General features: G+C 51.9%; 1 protein-coding gene across 10 annotated transcripts in view; it reads right to left on the bottom strand.

The window, feature by feature from the left end:
• Nucleotides 1-1,519: 1,519 nt before the first annotated feature.
• Nucleotides 1,520-23,645, bottom strand: part of PPP1R12B (protein phosphatase 1 regulatory subunit 12B) — a 119,613-nt gene continuing 97,487 nt past the window's right edge. For 4 of the 10 annotated variants that reach the window (XM_040536299.1, XM_040536305.1, XM_040536304.1 and 1 more), the window contains 6 exons: nucleotides 17,805-17,821; nucleotides 17,160-17,313; nucleotides 15,937-16,041; nucleotides 15,611-15,664; nucleotides 13,981-14,031; nucleotides 1,520-4,863 (listed from right to left, as the gene is read on the bottom strand). In XM_040536299.1, the coding sequence (XP_040392233.1) occupies nucleotides 4,777-4,863; nucleotides 13,981-14,031; nucleotides 15,611-15,664; nucleotides 15,937-16,041; nucleotides 17,160-17,313; nucleotides 17,805-17,821 (468 nt within the window). In that variant the 3' untranslated portion in view covers nucleotides 1,520-4,776. Of the gene's footprint in view, nucleotides 4,864-13,613; nucleotides 13,682-13,980; nucleotides 14,032-15,610; nucleotides 15,665-15,936; nucleotides 16,042-17,159; nucleotides 17,314-17,804; nucleotides 17,822-23,645 lie in introns of all 10 variants that reach the window. The other 6 variants (XM_040536300.1, XM_040536309.1, XM_040536308.1 and 3 more) reach the window with 4 other exon arrangements.

The following is a 23,645-nucleotide window of genomic DNA, read 5'->3' as shown; positions in this document are numbered from 1 at the left end:
CCTCGTTTTGTGGGGCTCGGCGGCGGAGCTGGGGTGCCAGGACGAGCCGTGTCAGCCGCCAGCCTGGTGGCCACAGCTGTCGCACAGGGGCAGCGGCACCGGGGACTTCCCGCGGTGGCATTTCTGCAGCAGAAAGGTTGGGACAAGGCGGAGATCTGGTGGTGAAAGGGCTCTCGTGAGCAGTCGGGGGTCTCTGCTGTGTGATGGGGGCTGCCGGCCACAAGGCACCGGCGCGTTCACTGCTGGGAGAAGCTGCTCCGTCCTCTCCTCGCCTCCCCTGCGGTGCAAGCCCAGCCACGCCTGGGGACACCAGCTTCAGCCTCCCAGGGGAAAGGGAGCGAGTCTACGCATCGAGCTCGGCTCTTCGCCCTTTTCTCCCCAGCGCTGGGAGGAAAAAGCAGCACCTTTGGGAGTCTCAGGGTCTCGTGGCTTCCCGCAGCGAAGGAAGACCCCCAGCCCCCGGCCCCCGTGCCCGTCCTGGCCTCTGCAGCGCTCGGCTCCGGCAGGAAGCTGCTTTTAAAGCCCCTTCCTCTCGTGTGGACTCTGTCGTTTCCGTCTCTGATCGTTAAATGGTTATTTTGTAATGATATCTGTCTCCTTATTAAAGAAACGAGCTGAAAGGAGCCCTGCATCCCTGCTGGTTTCGCTGCTGGGGGCTCGGGGAGGGGGCAGGCCCCATGGCCACGAGCGCAGGGACGAGGGAGGGACCGGGGTGCAAGGGGTGCTCAGACATGGCAGGGGTGTCCCCGGGCCCCGGTGCCAGCCCCTGTCCCAGCCCCACGCTGGGCTGGATGGCGGCTGGGAGGACGCCAGAGGTCCCCACCAAACTCCTCGCCCCCAGCGCCTCCCGTCCCCTTCCTACGGCACGTGCCGGCGACGAGCTCCTGCCCTGCCTCGCAGGGGCGCTGAGCACACAAAACCCCGAGGGGCAGAGCTCCAGCTGCACTAACCACCTCTGTAGACCATGCTGCTTATGCAGAGCTTTCTGGCAACCTCACTTGGGACAAAGGTTTGGAGACGTGGCTGCAGCACCCAAACCCGCGTTTGTCCTGACCGAACTCCTGAGCAGAGCAAATACAAGGCTCGGCACCGTGGAGGGAGAGCCTGGAGCGTGTCTCTGCCAGAAGCTGGCAAGAAAAGGGGACCACGCTTAGGTGCTTTGGTCAGCTCTCAGCTTCACAAACCCACCTAAGTCTTATTTCAGAACAGCTCCTGAACGCTGCTTCCCTGCCCGCGTTCCAAGAGGGCTCCCTCCTCCGAGCAGGATGCGCCTGGCGGATCCTCTCCCCTCCCTTCTGGCTGGGGCAGGCGGCTCTGGGGACCTGCCTTCGTTTGAGCTTTCCCCAAACACACACGCAGGGGAGAGCTGCCCTCCCCGTGCTGTACCTGCAGAGCGTTTCTGCTTTTACACAAGGTGGGCACTGCCGTGCTATGGACACTTTGAGAAGAAGAAGGCGTTCTGCTAACCTGCTTGCAGCAGCTTCCCCCTGCTCCAGAAAGATGGAGGCAAAGTCAGAACTTCTATTTTATCAACTCTTATTTTATTCATTTATAAATACTGTTGTGTTTACAAGCATCATAGATGTGAATATTATTCCCAAACTTTCAAACACATAATACTTATAATACTATATAACAACAACCAGTAAAACAAATCATTCATCTCAGGGTTTGGAAGGCCACTCAAAGTTGCATAAAAATACATTCTCTCCCCATCTCGTAAGCTAGTCCTGCTTTCTCCAAGGAGTTTATTTACAAAGAGCCATCATCAAACTTGCAGCCACAACAGGCGGGTTCACCCCAAGCAATAAAAATGAATTCACCCCAAGCAATTGCTTAGAAAAAAAGCTTGTGTTCTCCAATGGAGACCACGTCTGGCAAATGGTTCAAATAGGGATCAGTTTTAAAAACTGCCTTCTTTGCACTCTGTCCCAAGCGCAGAATGCAAGGTATCCTATTCGCTACCTCCTCAGTGCACTGGTTATGTCAGGCATTGCGAAGTGAGACCAAAAACCATTCTCACGAATTTGGTTTGCAATTACATTGTCATCACCAAGTACTCACAGCTTTGGCTAGTCAGCACGACTAAACTGGTGGTGGGTCCTCCGCGCCGCTCGAGGCGTGGGAGGATAATCCAGTGCTAAGCAGACACTTCATCTAAAGTGGTTTGGCTTCGCAAGGTGCCGTGCAGAGGGATGAAGCCTTCTGCGCCCTTTGCATACTGTTCCTTCGGATAAAACGCAATGAGCGTCCGGGTGGGAAGGGGCAACATGTCAGTGCGGGATGGATTTGTCAGATTGGGTTGAACCCTCTCCCAAAACAGATACCGGGCTTCCTCCCGCTGCCAGGAACCTGCCTCGCGAGAGCAGGGTCTTCGGTCTGAGATCCTGCCCCTCGTCCCGCTGGGCACGCACAGCCTGGCGCTCGGGCCCTGGCACGCCAGGCAGAAGGAGGGGGGCGGCCGCCCCGCGGGCAGCACAGGGGGCCGGGCTCCTGCCCCCGTTAGGGACGAGAGAGCCCAGGTCTGGAGCGAGGGGTGGACCACTGAGAAAACACCAAGAAACGCAGAAGTACTCACATAAAGAGTGCACCAAGTGGGAACGGCGTGCAGAAAAAGCATTGACCGGATCTCAAGACTTAAAGCTGTTAAATATAGCAGGGTTAAAATAAAGTAATAAAAAAAAAAAAAAGATGCCTGGCTTAGGCAGTGCTCTGCAGAAACCCTGATGCCATTACCAGCTTTGGTCTCTTCCTCCCCAAAGCACAGCAGCAGAGGAAGGGCCTCAGTGTACCAGGAGGAACGGCATCTCGTGTCGCGCCCACGTAACTCCGCTGGCTGAAGAGCGGAGCAGAAGAAGCTCCGTCCGGAGCTGCCAGTGTTTGCAGGGCAGCTCCAGCAAGAGCCAGAGAGGTGGAAACAGGCAGGACGGGGAGGGGAAGGAAAAAAAAAAAAAGAGAGTTAAAAAGAAATGAAACAAACAAAAAAAAAAACACCCAAGGGAGAGGAAAATACACGCGCTTTCTGAAGAAATAACCAGCAAAAGGTTCCAAAAAGCCTAGGACAGACCGAAAAATGTTACCCTGTTGAGCAAGCTCAAGAGTTATGCTCCTGATTCAGGTGTCTCCTCTCCGCTCCCAGCAGAGCCCCCCCAGCCCGGCAGCACCACGGAGCTGGGTGAGACTTGTGGCAACCTCCGAGCTTGGTGCCCGAGCCACACGGAGCAGGGAACTCACAGGGCGAAGGAAACGAGAGGGGAAACGTGGAAGGAGACGGAAAGGGGGTTGCACCCAGCAAGAAGTGTGGTAGAGGGAAGGTATCTTTTGGGAGGGATCTGTTAAAAGGGGAAGCTCAACAGGTCTGATACCAGGCCACTGCTGCTACCGGCGTCGCGCAGCACCTGGAGGAGTCGCTGTCTAAATGCCCATAGAGAGAACAATTTCAAACTGTTCTGAGTACGTACAACATCAAAGCTTTTGTTTTCTGATTCTTTGAGGTTTCCTTCAAGGTCAAGGCTTATTGCAAGCTTTTGACAGATTAAAAGACTTTTGTCCTAGAGACACAGCTACCAGCGTGCCCAAGGGCAGCTCCTTCCTGCCCCTGGCACGGGGGCAGCCTCCCGAGGCATGCGGGAGGACGAGCGATCACCGCTCCATGCTCCTCCGCCTCGAAACTGAGCTGCGCCGAGCTTTCCCACAGAGGGAAGGGTGGGTGGGACGGGACTCTGGCATTCCCTCTCTTGTCTCCGTTCCCCAGAAACAAAACTGTGTTCCAGCTGGTCAGCCTGATGCTGAAAACCAACGCACGGTACCTGAAATACCCGACCAGACTGCTCTAGGGGCTCTGCCTTCACCGACAGCTGGCAGGAAGGTGCCCCCCACACCGTTAGGACAGGGAGGCTGGTTCCTCGTGTGGGCACAGCTCCCTGCCAAGTGATTCACACCCGAATGCATGTGAAGGCAGCAGAGGATCTCTACCGGGTCAAGCTTCTCCTTCAGAAGGTTTGGCGAGTACCTGTGATGTTATCCTGAGAAGCAAGAGCCCGGAGGCAGCGAGCAGATGCCGCTGGCCGCAGAGCGCCGGGCAGGAGCCCCGACGGACGCAGCGCGGGACGCCATCCCCCAGGCTGCGGGGGCAAGGCAGGGTGAGGGATGGGGGCCTCGTGCTGAGTCAGCACTCATTTTCTCAGATCTTACACTAAATAAAAAAGCTTGGTCTACCGGGGCAAAAGAAGAACAAGGTCTCTGTGCAAAGCAGCCCGTTACAGCTCTGGTGGCTTTCACAGCATCGCTTTATAGCCAGAGTCCCACATCCCAGGTGGGCTGATGCACATCCGCAGAGTCCCAGCCCACGTTCACATTTCCCACCTAGAAAGGGCTTGGACGTGCCGGATTAGTTCTTTAGGCGTCACTTTTTGAAGTAGAAGCTACCTACTCCAAACCGGAGTCCAATGCCATATACCGGGCTTCCGGAAGGAAAAGTTTTGGCAGCTCAAAACCGGTCCTTATGTTTCTTCTCTTCTCCCTTGAATAAAATGTCCGAGATACCACAACATGCTTAAATTAAAAATCGTAAAATGGCAGGGGTGTGTGTTGTGGGGGAAAAAAGGGCAGGAAGGGAATGTACAGCAAAGGGCAGGGCAAGGCAGGTGTGACGTTGATCCCATGGCTGAAATGCTTGCTGTACTTTTGACAGGAGGAAAAGAGGGGGTAGGGCTTGGTGCGGGGTTGGCAGCTCGTGTAGGACACCCCTCCTCGTCCTGCCTTCGCTCAGGCTTCCTATTTGGAGAGCTTGCTGATGACACGAATGAGCGCTCCGTTCTCGTCCTTCAGCCTTTGATTGTCCGACTTCAGCTCCGTCAAAATCTGCGCAAAGACAAAGACAAGGCAGGGTTACAGCTTGGTGGGATGGCAAAAAAAACCCTGCAGCTCCGAGGAAAACCGGCCGGGACAGCGCGGCCACGTCCCGGCGTGAGGGTGGCAGCTGGCTCGGCTCGTGTCCTGCTCCCATGGCCACGTGCAGCTCTCCTCGTGGTGTGCCTTCACCCGCCGTGCTCAGCGCCGCGGGGTGGCCGCGAGTCCTGCGGGGTGGCCGTCGGACATCGAGCACAGCAAAGCCCCCGCGGGAAGCGGTGCCCCAGCCCCCGCGCTCAGTCGGCACCCGGCTGGGGGAGCAGGAACCATTTCTGAGCTGTTTCAGCCCAAACCTGCTCCCAATGGTCAATTAGGCCTTGGCAGAAAACTATAAAGGTGGTTTTTTGATTTTTTTTTTTTTTCCTGTATTGTTTTTCCCATTTGGCCAGGACTAGAGGGGAAAACAAAGGCCTGACATTTTTTCAGCTTTGGACTTCTAATTCAGGACGGGACCAAGCCTGCTTTGCAAAATCTCTTTAGAATAAAAAATCTCTCCGGGATCCCACAGATGTTTAATGTAGGTGCTTGTGCCGTGGCAGAACACACCAGAGCCACCTCCTTGGTGCTCCATGTGTGTCTGATGCTGGGGCTGAAACAGCAGCTGCGCCACGGCCAAAAGCCAGAGAGCTTTTCATCAGAAATTCAGGAAGAAAGAACTTCAACAAGACCTTTCCAGTATTTCTCACTGGCCAGAAGAAAGGCCCTAAGCCTCGTTTCCCACGCTGCAGGTGGGCGTCCCGCCGAGAGCCCCTCCGAGGACAGCACTGCCCCAGGCATGTGGAGCGGGGCCACGCCACGGCACAGGCACAGAATGAGCTCAGCCGTGACTCATCTCGATCTTAGAGGAATTCCCCCGACATGAAATCCCCCTGCTGCTCCTCGACGGAGCTGCACTGCTGTCTCCTTCCTCCTGAGCTGGGGTTTTAGCCCTGGCTCCAACCCAACGCCTCCCCAGCCCCCTGTGTGCAGTCCCCCAGTGCCACCGCTGCAGACCGGGGGCAGACGCCAGCTCCCCCCAGCCCTGCTCAGGGCTCATTACGGGATTTCCCAGGGCCAGATGAAAGGCACCAGCCACCACCCAAGTGCCCAGGAGCCCAGGGAGATGGGGAAAGCATTTGCGGTCTCACTGCACCCCTCCGTTTCCTCCTGAGCTTCACCCAAGACCCCCGACAAAGCACGCTGCCTCCTGTCCAGGGCACTGGAGGCGTTCACCCACCTGCTGAGGTCTGCAGATGGGCAGCCCCTGTCCCCTCTGTCACTGCCTAGGGTGGCCTTGCAGGCTTGAAGGAGCCCATCGCTCCAACAGGACAGCGCCCGGAAATTCTGCCCCTTGCTTTGGCAGAGAAAATCTGTCACACGTGCCCGTTAGCACCATCAGAGAGCAACCACCCCGGTTCTACAGCCCGCTGGGAGCTCTGCTGGTGGCTGTGCTTCCTAAACATGCTCAGTGCAACTTCGGTGATTTCTCGGAAAAGGGAGGAAGGTAACTATGAGTAGAACAAGAGCTTCTTGAAAAGTTTCCTGGCTTTCACCCGATTCCACCGGTTCCCAGTGAAGCTTTCTGAAAGCTAAAAATCAGCCTTGTGAAATGTAATTCCTCCCAAGCTGCGGGCACTCAGGGCAAAGCAGCCTCGCAAAATAAGTTGCACGTGAAGCAGGCTGGCAATACAAGGGCCTGGAAAATGAAGTTTTATAAACGTCTTGCTGGAAGCAGTAAGGAAGGACGCAGCCCGGTGCACTGCGGAAATCATGGGGATTTGGGGAAATGAGATTCTTTGAAAAGTGCCACTGCAGTAACGCTGCCAGATTAAAATAGTGCCGTGACTGTAGGGCTGTGATGTCTGAGGACACCGGGGAGACAAGGCTTACAGGTAACAGTAACATCCCGTGCTAGACCTACGAGGAGTTGAAAAAAAACACCAGATGAGCTCACAGATACACAGCTCTTCTCCAGCTCGGACACAAGCAGTGAGTTTCAAACCTAGAAGCAAGCGGGGGACGATCAGCCCGTCCATGTCTCAGGCAGCCTGCACGGGGGACGGGGTGGCGGCACCCTGAGCAGGGGTGGCAGCAGGGGGAGAAGCAAAGATGCGGTTATTGCCTAGCGGGAGAAGAGAGACAGCTGACTTCCAGGGTGTGACACGTTATTTCTGCGGGTCTGGAAGTGGTTTTGGTCAATTCTCCCTCTTAGCTCTCAAAACACTTTAGGAAAGAGATTGACTGAAACTCCCTGCTTATGGGAACAAGGTGAGGCAGTGACAAGTTCAAGGATATTTTTGCAGATTTAAAGCAGGAAGAAGGTGGGATTGTTTCCTCTGCCCACCTGCACCCTTCGGGCCACATAAGGTGGAACACCCCGTCTCGGTCAGCCCCCAGCAGGCCTGTGATGAACACTTGGTCTTGCACTGAGACTCCCGGGAAGGGAAGCCCCAATTCCCCCGGTTCGTTTGTTTCCACGGTTAATCATCTTTGATATAATTTGTGTGCTAAGAATAGATTTTTTCGTACCTTAGTGCCACTTCCAGCCCATTAGAGCATTGTGCTTCTATTTTTTTTTTTTTTAAAAAAAAAGCTATGTCTGTAGGGGCCCAAATATCCCTACTAACCTGCAAAAGGCAGGTAGGGCTCGCAGAAAGAAGCACTTATAGCTTTATTTTAGCACTGAAGCAGCAAGAAGGGATGTAGTTTAACGGTGTGATGTGTACGGCAAAGCTACAGAAGGCTTGCCCTTGGATTTCAAACACTAATTTTTCTGCAGTGACTTTAAAACACAAGGTGAAAAAAAGGAAATGTGGCTGGTCGGCCTCCTGCTGCTTGCCCTGCCTTGTAACCAGGCTGCAGAAGGCAGGGGGATGCTGCAGCTCTGAACTCAGACTAAAACACCTCACTATTTAAGGTGAGGGAAGGAGCTTGTTTTCTTTGCTCAGCTGAGCAAGAGAAATTGTTGCAGACTGCCCAGTTTTAGAGTTTTTAGAGGTTTTTTTAGAGTTTTTAGAGTTTAGAGACTCCTTCCTGTCTAAAACCTGTGTTTTTTGTAACATCCCGAGAAATAGTTAGATTAATTCTGACTTTGCACAATCCTGTCTGCTACGAGCCAGCTTCTCACTGCACTGAGTCCAGTGACCCTACGACCAGGCTCACACCATAAAGGCACCGACTTGGAGGTAAGGCACTGGGAGGGGGATGCTGGCGCTGGTGCCACCCCGAAGGCATTCAGCTGTGCTAAGCCCCTGGGAAGCAGCTGATCTCTCCCGCTCCTCCGCAGCCACTTCAGCGCCATCCATCGGACTCCAAGCCTCGGCGTAAAGCAGGGAGCATGCCCTCCTATTTCTGTACTCAATGGGGAAAAAGGAAAAAGCAAACCCTCCCGCTGCGGGCGGGGAGGGAGACGGCGGAGGTCAGCACCTGCCAAGCAGAGCGAGGGGCAGCAGAAGTGAACGCAGCCGCCTGCGGCGAAGCCCTGCCTGCAGCCGGAGCAAGGCCAGCACGCTGCTGGCTGGCACAGGCTCCTCGGGCACATGCTGCTTTGAGCCCCAAGCTTCATCAGGCAGCCTGGGGAGCGGCGAGGCGGCGAGCAGCTCGGCCACGGGAGCGGAGACCTGCCTGGAAGAGTGGAAGAGGGAGGCGAGATGAGCCGGAGGGGAAGCGGCTACAGCTCCTCTGATTCGGAGGGCTTGGCGGGCAGTGAAAGCCTGGCTACGACCCGGGTCAGAGCCCTGTTCTCGGCCAGCAGCTGCTCATTCATCTGCCTCAGAGTGTGAATCTGTTTGAGCTGGTGGAGATTCTGCAGAGAGTGACAGGAGTGGACACAGAAATACAGAGAAAACACACCACGGAGACAAAAGGGCACAGAAAGGTGAATTTAGTCCACGAGCAGTAAAATAGAGAATAAAAGAAAAATTAGTAGCAGTGAGTGCTGGGTAGGCAGCAGCTCAGATGCATACGAAGAAAGCCTTACAGCACACTGAGGATATTCGGGAACCTTCCCTTTCTCCAGGGGTCCCCACAGCCTTTAGAAAGGTGGATTTCCTACGAGGCAGGCCGGTCTCTGACTGACTATTTTCTAATTTATCGAGGTGCAAGCTCCACCAGCACACAGCCACGGACTTACTACTCTGAGAACCACCACTGCTGACTTCCCACCTCCACGGGCTACGAAAGCGCTGCTGGCAGCTGGGAATTTCTTTACGTCTCCTTTTCTTCACGTCTCCAAAAGCTAAAACAGCCTGGTGTAGCAAAGAGCAACCAGAGCTCCATGGGAGGTTTTATTTATGTATTAAGCATGTGTGAGTGTCACTGTCCCGCAGTGGATCACCCAGACACGTCACCTCACAGCCCCTGTCCCTACGACATCTGAACGCCTTGCCCAGGTCTCAGTCCTGCCGGAAGGCGCGGGGCGTGTGGGTTTTTGTCCGGGTAACTCTGTCCAGATTCAACTCTACTCTGCCCCAAGGCTCAACGTATCTCTCATTTAGAAGTGCAAAGCTAAAACACTAAAGCACTCATTTTAACGACAGCAGTATGAATGACAGAATCTTAAAGAGAAGGCATTCGAAACATGGCATTTTTAGTAACAGAAGAAACACAAAAAGGAGCACAGGACAGTGCTGGAACCAAGCCTCCGAGGTGGGGCGAGCACAGTCCCAGCTGTACAGGGGGACACACGACATGGAGGCAATGCAGAAGGCAAAGCAGGAAGATGGCAGAAGCCGTGCAGACATCACCATTTCTTGTTCAAGGACGGCATTTCCCCAGTGACACCGAAGCAAAACCGTACGTGGGGCATTTACACCGTGCGTGGTGCCAGGGGCTGCCTCCTGAGCAGCATCCCATCCTTACCCCCCCCGCAGCTCAGCTCGTCAGGCAGCGGTGCCGCAGGAACGGGAAAGCCTCTGCCAAGAAGGAGGGGGCGCAGGCACAGGGCAGTGGGAGGCAGGCAGGGGAACGCCCGCCAGAAGAGGAAATTTAAGTTGAAGTGAAGAAATCCCAGCCCACAGCAAAGCAGCTCCCGTCCTGCCTGCAAAGCGCCGTGCTGCCTGCATCCTCCCCCTCGCCTGTGGGGAGCAGATGGAGGGAAGGGTCTGTGGGGAAGGGAATTCCTTTCTGCCATTTAATCAACAGAAAGCGTTCAAAGGGAGTCGCTATCCGCAATAACGAAGCCGTCCTTAACCAGAAGAGCTCTGGCAAACCTATGGTGATAGGAGGAACTTCCACCTGATTGCACGGGAGGGAGCTGGCTGCAGATCCCCACAGAACTGCTGCATCCCAGGACATCCAGGACGTTCTGTTGGAGGGCTCATCCCTGTACAAATGAGAAGTAGCCCGCGAAGCCCCCACCCTTCAGCTCAACTGGAGCTACCCAAAAGCACCGCCTTGGCTCCTCGTTAAGGAACGAAGATACCTCATCCAAAAGCCTTGCAAAGCCAAAAGAAGCGATGCAGGTGAGTGCGAGGAGTCACGGAAAGGATGGGGGCCAAGCCCCCCCGGCTGTCCAAGCGATGAAGCCCCCCCTGCCTCACCAGCCCTGGCCTTCAGCAGCGCAGTTCTGACACCAGATAGACCGGCAGGTCCCGAGACAGAGCTGTGGGGCAGGAAAGCTCCCGGGACACCTCAGCGGGGACACTTCTCCCCAAATCCTGGCCACCCTCCTGGTGGGCAGGCTGTCCTGCACCCGGTGAGGACAGACGGACATCACAGCTCAGGCCGTGGCTGTCCCGTGAGCGATCGTTGTCCCCAGGAGCTGCAGGGGGAATGCTCAGGCTGGAAGAGCCATTTTGTTTTGTGCTATCCCGGATTACAAATGTTCTCCGTTTTCTTACAGGGAACTCAGCTGAGCATCTGGCTGGCACAGAATGTCAAACATATGTAAAAGGGGGTGCCGTGCTACGTGAGGTGGAAAGGATTGTGGTCAGTTTAGAGACCACCTTTACTTTTCCATACCAATACAGCACAAAACTGCAGCGTGGCACGATCAGAGACAGCTCAGCCTCAGCACCCTGCCGCAGATGATAAAAAGGATCACCTATGCACAAATGTGTGCGCGCTGCAGGTAGGATGGCTTTCTATTTATCATGCTCAAAGACACCTAGTGAAGGCTGGAAAGCTGGGCCTGAAGCCAAGGGCAAAGACCAGAATCTGGACGATACCGCTGTGATTGCTTATCACTCTGCTGGATACTTGGCTTACAGAAAGCAGGCTTCTCAGTTCAGCTGCACTTGCCTTCAATTAAAGGATTTTGTGCCTGCAACACTAGGGGAAATAAAAATGCCCAAAGCATGCACAATGTACAAAGCCAGGAGGTGCAGTGCTGCTACAGAATAAAGAAGCTTCTGTGACCTTCAAGGAAAATTGCTGTGTTAAGTTGGGACCTCAGGCACTTGGCATTGAATTCAGTTCAGTGCAAATGCTAATTTTCTTTCTCCTTCCTCAGCCAAGTTGCTTTATCTCCAGTCAAATTCTGCAGTCACTTAGGAAAATGCTGTACCACCCTGTCACCTTCCCAACAGCAGGTCTGCAGGAGCAACTCTAGCATCAAGGAGTTCTTTGAGATCACCAGTTTCATCCTGCTCCTCTCCATTTCTTGGCAGCTTCATCAGCGGTGGGTAAACTCATGGCAGGAACAAAGCTTGTTACCTCGGGCTTGGGCTGAAGTGCACAGCATTTCTGTCACAGCAACCCAGGACCTTTCTGTGACATTGCTGTGCCTCCTCTTCCACAGAAGTCAGCTGCTTTCATGTTGCTCCGGCCACACCTGAAGCACTGAGCTGGACAAAGACCAAAAGGCTGGATGTGAGCCAGGATGGACTGGTTCAGTTCGAAGACTGGCGGGAAGAATCCTGAAAACTGCAGTGTTAGTCAAGATGTAATAACCTGGCATGTTTGGTTATCTCCCCTTGCTGCTCTCCACCTTAACAGAAGCTGGTGGATTTGTTTAAATTGCTTATTCCTTCTGATTCTGCTCAACAGCAATTCAATTAGCGAAAGTAGCAGGAATGCAAGTCCAACCAGCATTAATAGGTTTGATTCCTGGCACTACTTACACACCAGGGATTAACGCAGATGTTCTGCAGAGGTTATCTCACTCTGCACAAACACAACTAGGCCGACTCTTCCACTGTAAGACGTGATGTAAGTGGACATGGAAAGTCTGTTTTCCTTACGGACTTGTCCACTTCAACGTTTTTATCGTCAGAGATTTCATACTCCTTTTTATTAAGTGGCTGTCACAAAAGAAATGTTGCAGCACACACAAGTACTCAGCATTGTTCTGGGTCTGGCTGGGATGGAGTTAACTTTTCCACCACAATTGCAACTTGAGGATTTGAAGAGAAAACACAGTAGCACCTCAGAAGAGATGCTTTCAAATTCCGTGTCTATTTATTCCACTAACAAAAGCCCATTTTGGTTGTTTAATGCAGTAGGAACACAGCAGGGAGCAAAGAGCAAGCATCACTCTTGAGGATCTGATAGCTCATTTCCAGGTAGACCACAGCCTGCTTTAGCTCATGTGCTGTCCCCAGCAATGACCAGCAGCTTCAGGGTAATATAAGAACACGTCAAACTTCTGGCAGTGCTTTTCCCAGTGCACCATCTTGGCTTCCATCAGTCTGCAGCTCCCAACTACCCGAACCAGAGGAGCTCTGGCAGCATCCAATAGTCCCTACAGGCACCTTATTTCACTAATTGCTTTCTGAACCGATATAAATGTTCAAAACCGACAGACCACTAGAGGACACCAATTTGTCTTTTTACTCCAAGGACTGAGCTGGTTTGTGGAATAATCTACAGAGCAAAAGGAACAACACAAAATGCCGCTGCCTGTGTTTTCCCTTGAAGGCCCCATTTCTGTAATGATGGGGAAGTCTCTCTGGAGTTAAATGTTGCCACCTGTGGAGCAGACAAAGGACCTGAAATTCAGGCACATTCAGTCCTTTCTCCTTCCCCTTCTAGCTAGCACATCCACACTTATTTTTTCCTCTTTGAAAGAACAAGAGAGCCTTTGCAGTAAGACTCCACCAAATTGTTCTGTGCTCACTGCAGCAGAAGATGCAGCACAAGCCAGCGGGTCCTTTCAAAGATGTACGCTTGGTAAACACATGAAGCTTGAAATAGAAAAATGAAGTTGGAACCTCCTTGAGGATGGCAGAAAATCGTTTCCATCAGCACAGCATGGTGAGAGCGCTCACGGCTCTCAACCCTGAGTCTTTCCTTGTTAAAGTAGCTTGGTCCTACCCGGATCATGCTCAGAGGGAAGGGAAGCACAGGACACTGAGCAAAGAGGGGCATTCTGTGAACACGAGCATTAACGTACAGCGTAGAACGATGTCACGCTGCAAAATCAGTGAGAAGGTTCAGGCGTACTTAGGCGGCCAACACACTGCTTCCTGCTCTGCAGTGCTCCCCGCCAGCCCCAAGCTCGCAGGGCATCCCAGCCATGGCAGGAGGCCACCGTCCTCCGAAGCAATGCCACGAGAGAGAGGGGAACACAAAGGAGTGGTCAGTGGGGGACGTCCCGTGACAGTAAGCCATGCTGTATGTTTCATCAGGAAGCAAGTTCCTCTTTGCTGAAATCCATTCCAGGCTGACTTACTGCCACAGCCTTCCAGTGACATGCTTTAGGAAGGGAGTACAGAAATACAATCACTCTGTGTTTTTTTCCTGGCTAGTGTGCGTGATCTCAAAAGCCAGCTTTGTCTTCTTACCCATCTGGAGAGAACCGCAACGGCTTAACTTGGGCCGCAGACTAGCACAGAGGATCAGCAAACTGAAACTCATGGATGCCACAAAAGGTTAGTTTTAGAAAGCATTTAGGGAGAATAGCCTTCACAGTTCTCAGATCAAACAGCATAACAAATAAAACATATGGTGCAATCAGAGCAGTTTTATTACTATTTCATGTTTGGAGAACATAGCCATTAAAGTAGTTCTCTATGCAGAAAGGAACACACTCAGAGGTAACATGAGTCCCTTCCCACGTATACTTTTAATATCCTATTCCTGGGTGACAATCCCCAAAGACATTAATACAAAGCATAAAAAATAGAATAGAGTGAATAGATTATTCCCTACCTTCATCTCCTCCTCCATTTCAGAGAGTTTCCGCTCCAGGGCTCGCTTCTCCTGTTTACAAGGATTCATAACAAAGATTGTCACATGGATTTAGAGGAAAAACTTAGAGCATATTTTCTTCTAAGGAAAAGTAAGAGTCTTATATATGAGCAGGCACTGAAAAGCATCTCAAAGCAATGTGCAGGTTACCAACCTGATCAGATGGGACACAGCAGCTGGTAAACCAGCAGGTGATCCGTGCTGTGGCCCATTTAGGCAGACCTCTCAGCCCTGAGCTCTCTTCAGTGAAACTATCCCACTACATTTAGCGACCCCAGCTTTCAGGACTTTCTGATGAAATGTTATTTTGTGCTGTGCAGGTGAAGCCATGCAGGTAACCGTACCCACCACGTCCCCTGCTGCAAAGGAGATGATGACAAAACCCACTGAGCCCACCAAATAGCAAACAGTGACCAGGGAAAGGTGTCTGGAAATCCTGCTTCTCCCAGATAAATTTAGGACTTTAGAGCTGCAAAACTGACTGACTGCTACAGCAGATTCTGGGAACCAACCAGTACATGGGTACACAAAACGCAGAAGCTGTCCTGAAGCCGTTAATGCCACCCTCAGTGAGCAACACTCTTTTCTCTCTGTCAGAAACCTGCATTTGTGCCTGCTGTGATCCTAATGCAACAAAAATAATGCAGAACGTTGCCCCCATCTTGGAAGCACCCTATATGGGTGGAAGATGGGACGTGGGGGTGAGCTCTCCCTGGTTGGAGATGTCCTGCTCAGGGCAATGCTCTCACTGCCACATTTGTTTTTTTAACAAAAGCAAAGCTCCACCCATGTCATGACTTCCCCCAGCTGCTAGTTCAGATGACAGTGATGGCTGGCTCTAACTTTAATTAACCATTAAGGTATGTGGTGGGAGGATGCAAGATAATGGCCGTCAGTTGAGGCAGGGGAGGTTCTGACTAGATACAAGATAAAAAGTTCACTCTGAGGATATTTAAGCACCGGAACAAGGGGCCACAGCTGTGGAACCTCAACACTTACAAATCTTCATGAAATGATAGGACAAAGTCCCGAGGAAGGTAGCTCAAATTCAGCATTGACTGTGCCTGGAGGTTGGACTACGGACCTCCCCGAGTCCCTTCTGACCTGGCTGAAGGTCATTTAGGGCAGAGACTGCCACACACTGCAAGGTCAGCTTAGCTTGCTGCAATAAATCTGACTGCTCAGTTAGGAGGAAGGAGCATTCAGACATTCAGATTTCAAGTATAATCGCGAGACGGACACCCAGCTGGTGTTGTGCTTTTTTCCCCTCTCCACCCTGAAACTTTATTTACAAGGAACAATAATATTTTAAAGTATAATGGACCAACAGCCCCGTAGGACCATGCAATACTATTTGTTGGTCTGTAGCTTCCTGTAACAAAAGAATGAAACCAGAACATGGCTGATCTGCAAAGAGAGCAGAGAAGTCTCAGACATTGAAAAGGTCAGAACACAATTATCCCTGTGAACTGCTCTGCAAGGCAAAAATATAACTTATCTTTTAATTTACACTTTCCTTCAAGAAATTGCTATGCCCTGTAGAGCAATTCAAGGCAAAGATCGCGACTCAGAAGAAAGCAGAGACACATACCCTTTTCTCCATCTCCAGCATGCTAGACCGGTCAGAAGTTTTCTCCTGTTTCTGCCATGTAAATTAAAAATAGAAAGCTATTAAAACTGAGAGGATTTCATAGGATGCTGTACAAAGGCCTAGATAGCCTACAGAAGCACTTGCCCAAAGAAGCAGTCCTTAGAGAATCACTCGCACCACACTTATTTCTGCAAAATATACAAATCCCCTCTGTAGAACCTTCCCTCCCACGAGCTAAACAAATCCATCCCTGCACTGAAACATGTGGTGGCTTGTCATGCGCCAGTGCTCAGTTCCTCCAGTCTAGGAGTTGGTTTCTGCCTTACCTGGGCTGCTTTTTCCAACTTAGATTTGATGTCGGCCAACTCAAGCTGGGCTTCTTGCAGTTTTGACTTCAGCTTTTGATTTTCAGACAGGGCACTTTCATATAACTGAAATACGAAACCAAATATTTCAATTAACCAGGCTGCTCTCCAGCTAGTGCACAGACCCAGCTCCGCCACACCACTCCTTGAGTCCTAGCGCTGAGCAGAGGCAGCTGCGGGGTTTGCATCGCTCTCCCATGTTGGTATATTGGAAGGGCAAACAGGTCTACTTGGGATGCTCTGCTTGTGTTTTCACAAATCATGTGGAACAGGAAAACAGCTGGTTAATTTTGTAGGGTGCTCACACACACAAGCCAAGAGGCAAAGAAAAGCGGTGCTTTTAATTTAGATAAACCACCAAGCATAATAAAGTACTAAGTTATGCATGCACGGATGTATCTAAACCTATGATTCTGTTGTGCTTCTCAGCACAACACACCCTGCTTGCTCTTCTGTGCTTTTACTTCAGTGAGGAGGAGAAAGGAACAGAATTTTAGGGCGCATGAAAATGGATTTTTTGCTTTACTTCCTTCAAACCCACAGGATTTCCATCACTGTACGAGGACGAACTGGGCATACTGCCTGCCTCTTCTGGACAGCTGTGTTCATGAAGAAGAGTGGAGTGCTGCTTACTGTCGAAGGCTTTTCAGATACTTTTTATTTCATACTTTTTATTTCACAATTTGGGTCATCTTGAACTGATTACTTTTCATACGGTCTGTGCATTGATACTAGATGTGTATATAAACCCTGAAGCCATGGCAGTCCATACTATTAGCTTTCAAGGATTATGTTGAAAGTTTCAGAAAAAAAAATTCTGGAGTGTTAGAGCAGCAAAAAATAATTCTGTTGGGTATGCATACTTGGGTCATGTTGGCAGTGCTTGGCAACATCTTTTCTTGCTCCTTCACACATCCCTCCCAACATTTCTCTAGCCTCATTTCTCACTCCCCCTTCCCAGATATCTGACTTCGCATGGTGTCCTTTCACCCCTTGTCCTTTTTCGACCCTCTGAGGAGCTGCTGCATTTGAAAAAGGCTAGAGTCATTTCCAAAGGCAATGGAAACAGAAAATGAAAAGAAATTATTTTGCTCTTTCTTGCCGAAGACTCTCAGTGCAGGTTTCTGCAGCAACAGGCAGCTTCTAAGGTGCATGCATTGACAATAATTCATCTAATACCCTACCTTTTTATAGTCCCTGTTACTCTCCTCTTCTGCTCTGCTGCTGAGGGCAGCTAACCGGTTCTCCCTCCGGGTGTAGGCACTGGAGCGGCTGGAGGCACGATCGCTGTAGGAGGAGGAGTCACTGGCAGTAGCAGGGTTTGTAGCTGCTTCCAACCTAAAATGCAAAGAGGATCTAGCACCATGGCGCAGCGACCACGTCGGGACTGCCTGTCTGAGCCTGCCAGGCTGGGACTCGAGGCCGTGCACAGGCACTGGGACTGCTGAGCACGCTCCTGCTGCAGCGCAGCGCCCGAGGGCAGGGAGCACCAGCACTGAAACAACTGGGAAAAGTCCAGTGGGTATCAGCCCGAACCCCAACAGGGCAGTAACTTCCCGTGCATCTCCCATCTGCATGGTGGGAATGGGCTCCATTGCTAATGGGGCACAGAGGGTTTGTCTCTCTACAGAGTATTTGGTAAGTAATTTGGGGAGAAAAGGCTGGAAGCAAGCTGGCTCAACAGTTCTGCTAAGGTAAGTACCCAATGGCCAGTAGCAGTTTCAGCTTATGCTATTGGTTTGAAGTACTGGGAACCCCTGAGGCCATAGAAAAAAGTACCACTGATAAATATTAAATAGAAAAAAAAATCCAAGAAACAAAACTCTTACCTGGAAAGTCTTTCATGCTGAAGGGAGAAGGGAAAAAAAGAAAGAAAAATGGAATTAGTAACCACAGGAATTAACAGTTCAATTCAAGAATCGTGGAGCTGCCACGTAGCAGCAGTTTCCTACCTCTGATACAAGCAGCAAGCTCACAACAAGCTACACAGTGCTACCTCCCACGCCCAAACTGCAATTCACCAATTCCTGCCTGAATCTTTTCAATTGCTTCTGCTGCTCTGAAGTACTTCAGATTTAATTTCTTTCCTTAACCTAAAAACTACTGAACCTTGATCTTTAAATCCTAGTTCCCAGAATTGAAATCCATTCCTTGGACCAAAACTAATCTATTGTTTCCTTTTTAAATCAAATTATTCTTCTTGATTTTGACCACTGTCCTATGCACGGTGCGGGTGAGAGTGATTAATGGACCAGATGCACTGAGCTCTCTGCGTATTCACGGTGGATGTCTGAAAACCACAAACCGTTTTTTCTCCACGAGCAGACACCTCCCCTACAAAGGAGAGCTTCACTACAGCGAGGGGAACACAGCAGAGCTGCCCAAGGAAGGGAGAGGAGCCCTCGGCAGCCGAAACATTCGGCACACTGGTCGTAGCGTGCCTCAGGTTCTTCTTTCCCCATCGACATCCCAGTCGCTGCGGTGCAGCTCTCAGCTCTGTCGTTGCTCATACACTAAAAATGACCTGGGCCAACTAATGCACAGGGGAGGTTACAGTAGAGTTTTGCTTGGCACTGTAATATCCTACAGGGCCTGGTTGTGGTAAACCGCAGTTTTTAATGGGGTTTTCTGGACTGGACAGCTTTCTCCTCCAAATGCCAAAGCCAAACAGCAATAGCACAGGTGTCCTGCAGGATGCACCACTCTCATCTAGCGCTTCCTTCCTGCAAGTTTCTCCGTCTGGCAGATGTTTACTCAAACTGAAGGTGCAGTCTGATGCTTTTTCAGTCTCTTGAACTGGAAATTGAGCCTGACGTCCCGCTACCAGTGTTATTAGCAGTGCCGTTTCTGCAAGCGAGCACAAACCATCTGCCAGTGCTACCAGCTATTTCCCTACAGCCTTTTTAATAAGTGAACACAAGAAGAAGGACATTACAATGGAGGAGAGGGGTCAGGCTTTTAGTGCCCAGACGTGCTTGTGTTGTACTCTGTGCTGTTTAAAAACACCACTAAGCCCAGCAGACAACGCCATGCCGGGTGGCCACTTGCTGCCCGTCTGTCCCCCAGCACGCAGGCCGCAGACCCGCTCCCGCACCCACCGATGCCTCCGATGGCCGGGCAGGTGTCGGGGACGGACAGGGAGGGTGGAGAAGTGGAGAATTGGGACCCTGGAAGCTCTGCGATCAGAGAACGGCTGAGGTGGGAAGGGGTCTGGGGATCACCTGGTCCAGCCCCCTGCCCAGCAGGGTCACCCCGAGCACGCTGCGCAGGATGGCAGCCAGGTAGGTTTTGGATATCTCCAGGGAAGGAGACCCCACAGCCTCTGGGCATCCTGTCCCAGTGCTGTCACCTCAAAGCACAGAGGTGCCCCTCATATTGAGCCGGAACCTCCTGGGCTTCAGTTTGTGCCCGCTGCCTCTCGTCCTGTCGCTGGGCACAACTGCAGAGACTGGCTCCATCCTGCCAACACCCTGCCCTCAGACATTTATACACACGGATGGGTCTCCCCTCAGCCTTCTCTCCTCCAGGCTGAGCAGCCCCAGCTCTCTCGGCCTGTACCGGGGTGCCCCAGGCCCTGGCTACCTCAGCACCCTCCTCAGGACTCGCTCCGTGTCCCTCGTGTCCTGGGGAGCCCAGCACTGGGCACAATGCTCCAGGTGGGGTCTCACCAGGGTTGAGCAGAGGGCAGGATCACCTCCCTTGACCTGCTGGCAACACTTCCCAACGCAGCCCAGGTCACTGTTGGCCTTCGTGGCCGCGAGGCCACGACCACAGCCAGAGGGCTGCAAGGGCAAGTCCAGAGCAACAAGCTCTGCGCTCGGCCTGCCCCCAGAGCTGCCGCTGCTTGTCAGGATGCAGGAACGTGGTGACACATCGTGTGCTCCAAGTCATCCCACTTTTAATTCATCCTACCCTAATGCAACCCCGATCCCGGATTCCAGGAAGGAGCCTCCCAACAGAGCCTGCCATCATGGCCGCCTGGAGGGCAGTCCTCCCTGGGACACCGCGGTTTGAGCCGCACGAAGGCTGCGAACCGAAGCAGCCCGGCACGTTCGAAGCCTCATTCAAGCACATTCAAGCTGAAGCTGCTAAATCCAAAGCTCAAAAGGGATGCACAAACCCTGCCGTTAATTAGCACGCCCTCCCTAGAGCTGTAGCAGCCGGTCCGGGTGCTGGCACAGGTCCTGAGCCATGGCAGCGGGCCCAGCCCTGGACTCCTTTACTGGCTCTAACCCCTCTCCATGCAGGAAAGCACAAGTTTTCTTTGCACCACACAGGCGATGCTCCTGCCTGCCACTGTCCCAGGGACGTCCACCAAAAACAGACACAAACAGCCGTGCTCCCAAATGAAGCTCAGAGCCTCTACACGCTGAGAAGCAGTCACCATACGACCGACCTCTTGTGCTCGGTATCGTTAGAAAGATTCCAGTTTTCAGCCACAAATGTGTTGGCGAAGGTCTCTGGGGTCTTTTGTCAGCAGAGCTCCTTACACTTGCCTCGTTAAGACGTTGCCCCAGCCTGCGGCCTGGCAGCTCCCCTGAAATTTCGGCCCAGTGACCCAGGCTCCACAGTTCGGTGGGAGGGGGAATTAGGAAGTGATTAACAAGGCTCTTGCTGGAAGTTATTTGTGCACTTTATGCTAATCCCTTTCAGTGACAACTCCCCTTACAATGACAGACGGCTCGACAAGTAATCCACTTAATATCAAGCTTGCATTTATTTCAACAAACACACCTGCTAATGTATTTGAACAGTGCTGGGAAAGTCCACACGTGGCAGGGCAAGGCAATGTGAAAACCGAGCAATAAAAGCAAAACCTGAGCAGGTTACCAAGCAAGTCTGTGCACTTCCAGCAGGAGGAAAACGTCATTTTTGTCTTTTTTTCCCCCAAAGAAACAAATAATCTCCAGAGGCAGAGAGAGCAGGGGTGTGCTTCTGCTAAGGAGGGGTGGGGTAAGACAGGAATAATTTTAAATAGCTGCTAGGAACACCAAAGGAAAAAAATAACAAACCAGAGTCTAGTTTATTGTATTGGAAAACCTCCCTGTGATGGACACTGGGAAGAATTATTTCAGGTTGCAACTGTCCATGTCTCTCCATGGGGAGGGAGACACCAGTCAGGACCAGGGGACCCAGCTCCTGCCAGTGCCAGGACGAGCACGTCGCGTCTTCCCTCCTACACTCTCCACCCCAGCACAGGGCACCTCTGGGGCTTCTTGAGCCAAAAGCTGGATTTTTCTTCGTGCTCAGTGCTTTCTCCTTCCAGGAATTTGTCTCATGTTGGGCTCATTTAAAGCTTTGGGTACCCCCAGCATCCTGCGGTGACAGGTTCCAAGAGCCAGCTGAGCTGGGTGGAAACAAGTTGCTGCCTCGTGGTGGCCTGTGACCTGCAGGATCCTGCAGGATCCTCTCCCCTGTCCCTGGGCATCGCACGGCGCCGAGTTGTGGGAAATGTTTGCAGTCACAGTGCTTGGGAAAAGCCCGTCCTTCCCTCACCCTTCAATTTTCGGGTGCCTCTCACCATGTTGTTTCAGTTAAGTGGTATTTTTGTGACAAGGATGATTAAGCTGAGAGGAACTGGATGAAGCCTGGGTCTGGGAACAAGACATTATAGCTGCTGCTGGAAATAGCCCTGCTATAATGGAAGGTGCAAAACAGTTTTCATTAGCAGATCATTCCTCTGCTTGCTGTTACCTTCAGGGAAGGAAGGGATATTTATTTTATTTTAAATCAGTTTCTGGCTCAATATTTTCTTGAGTTTTGCACAAAGGCCAGTGCTGGTATTGCAAGGAGGAGCTTATCCTGTTCATTTTTAAAAATAATGATAGAAGAGGGGAAAAAAAAAAAAGCCTGAGTGAGAAAAAAGAAAACAAAACAGTTCCACTTTTCAGCTACAGAAAAGGCTCCAAGTAAAAGGGGTGACATGAAAAGCAGCAGTTCTGAGCACAAAGACAGGCTTTGAAGCCTGAGGAAATGAGTTAAACAAAACGATGACCGAAATCTTGTGCACTTGGGACGCGCTTGTGCTGCTGGAGAGGTACCTGACAGGGGAACTGTAAGCTCTGCAAGCAAACATTGGAGTATGTGCTTAGCTGAGACACCCCTGTTATTTGCTCAAAGACAGACAAACGTTCTCAGAGGCCACTGGGACATCACATCGGCGACATTTCCAACAGAAAGCAGCTTCCTTCCAGCCCGGTTCTGCCCTGCTGCTGGCCACAGCGCCCTCGGAAACCTTTGCTGTGCTTCCAGCTGCACCTGCACTGTCGTCTCTGCGATCGCTGCTCCTCCATTTACTGCCCCTTCTTTAAAACCACTAAATATGCCACTTCAACTTCTGCAGAATCAGCTCTCTTACTGTGTGGTGTATGTAAGCAGTGAAGAAGGATGCATCTGCTTGGAGATCCTGTCCCAGAGCTTCAAACTCTGAGGTCAGAGTCAGAAGGTGAAGGGCAAAGCTCTCCCTCCATCGTTTCTTGAAATAGAAGTTGGGGTAAACAAAGGGAAACTGGAGCCAAGACCACCAAAGGACAAACGTGCGCTTACTCACACGCCGCAAGAAAGGGCTTTCTCTTCCTGATTATTCTTGAATGAACACCGTACAACCTGCTATAAGGTTAAGGAAGGGATGCTGAGAAACAGCTGCACCACCCGTAGGAACGCAGCGCTTTTTGTTTTGTTTCTTTTTCCTGGCAAATCTGGAACTGTGCTGTCGGCGTTGCCCGGACTGCTTTATTTCCCTCGGGATCAGAAGTTTGACTAGAAACTGCAGCCACGGAAGCATGGGCTTGTGAAATTATCCTTCTCACAACCTAAACAGGGTCACAGCGTTTCAGGGTGTGGGGGGGAGGAGGACCCCGGGGAGCGGTAAGGAGCCAGAAGCGGCTGCCCTGGTTCGGAAAGCAGCACGCCTTCCCTTCCCGGCAGCCAGCGCTGAGCCCAGGCCCCGGCGCCCTGCTGAGAGCACCGAGCCCCGCATGTGGAAGCCTTCTAAAGGGAAATTTAAAAGCACAGAAAGCTCGTGGGCGTGCCTCTCGTTTCTGGTAACCCCTCGCTCCTGGACCTCTCGTGGAGGGAGGCTGGGGGTCCCATGTCTCCTCCAGACTTGCCATTCACCTGCTAGGTCTCCTCTTCTTCCCTCCCGGCCATGCCCTGGTGGGCAGCACGTTCAGGCAGGCTAGGGGGTGGCAGAGGGCAGCAAGGGGGGCTGGCTATTTTTGCAAGCCTCCCAGACAGGGTCAGAGCTGACTCGGCCAAGCTGGGCTGGCAAAACACAGGATATGTGAGATAGGACCTGAGAGAATGTACAAACGGCATCATACCAGGCTGATTTCCCCTGCACAAGCCACCTTCTCCTGCCCCCTGCTCTCATGCCGGACACTCCAGGGATGAGGAAAAGCCGGGCACCGGCCGTGGCTTTACTCCTCCGGACCCCTGCAATGCTGCAAAGCACCAGGAGCGCCCCAGGGACTTGATTTTAGAAACACGCTCGGACTATGGAAGGCAGGAGCCTTCCCTTCGAAGCTCAGAAACTTTTACAGCTGTTGTTCAGGAAAGTATAATTAAAACCAAGTTCCTCATGGAAGGTTTAGATAAAATGAAGCCCTGAAACGCAGCGCCAAGAGGGGGATCAGCCACTTCTCTTGCCAAGTCAGAAATTGGCCTAATTG

This window comes from Cygnus olor, chromosome 24 (genome assembly GCF_009769625.2).
Source record: "Cygnus olor isolate bCygOlo1 chromosome 24, bCygOlo1.pri.v2, whole genome shotgun sequence".
Taxonomy (NCBI): Eukaryota; Metazoa; Chordata; class Aves; order Anseriformes; family Anatidae; genus Cygnus; species Cygnus olor.
The sequence above is the reverse complement of the archived record's forward strand: the minus strand, read 5'-3'. Positions and strand labels throughout refer to the sequence as shown.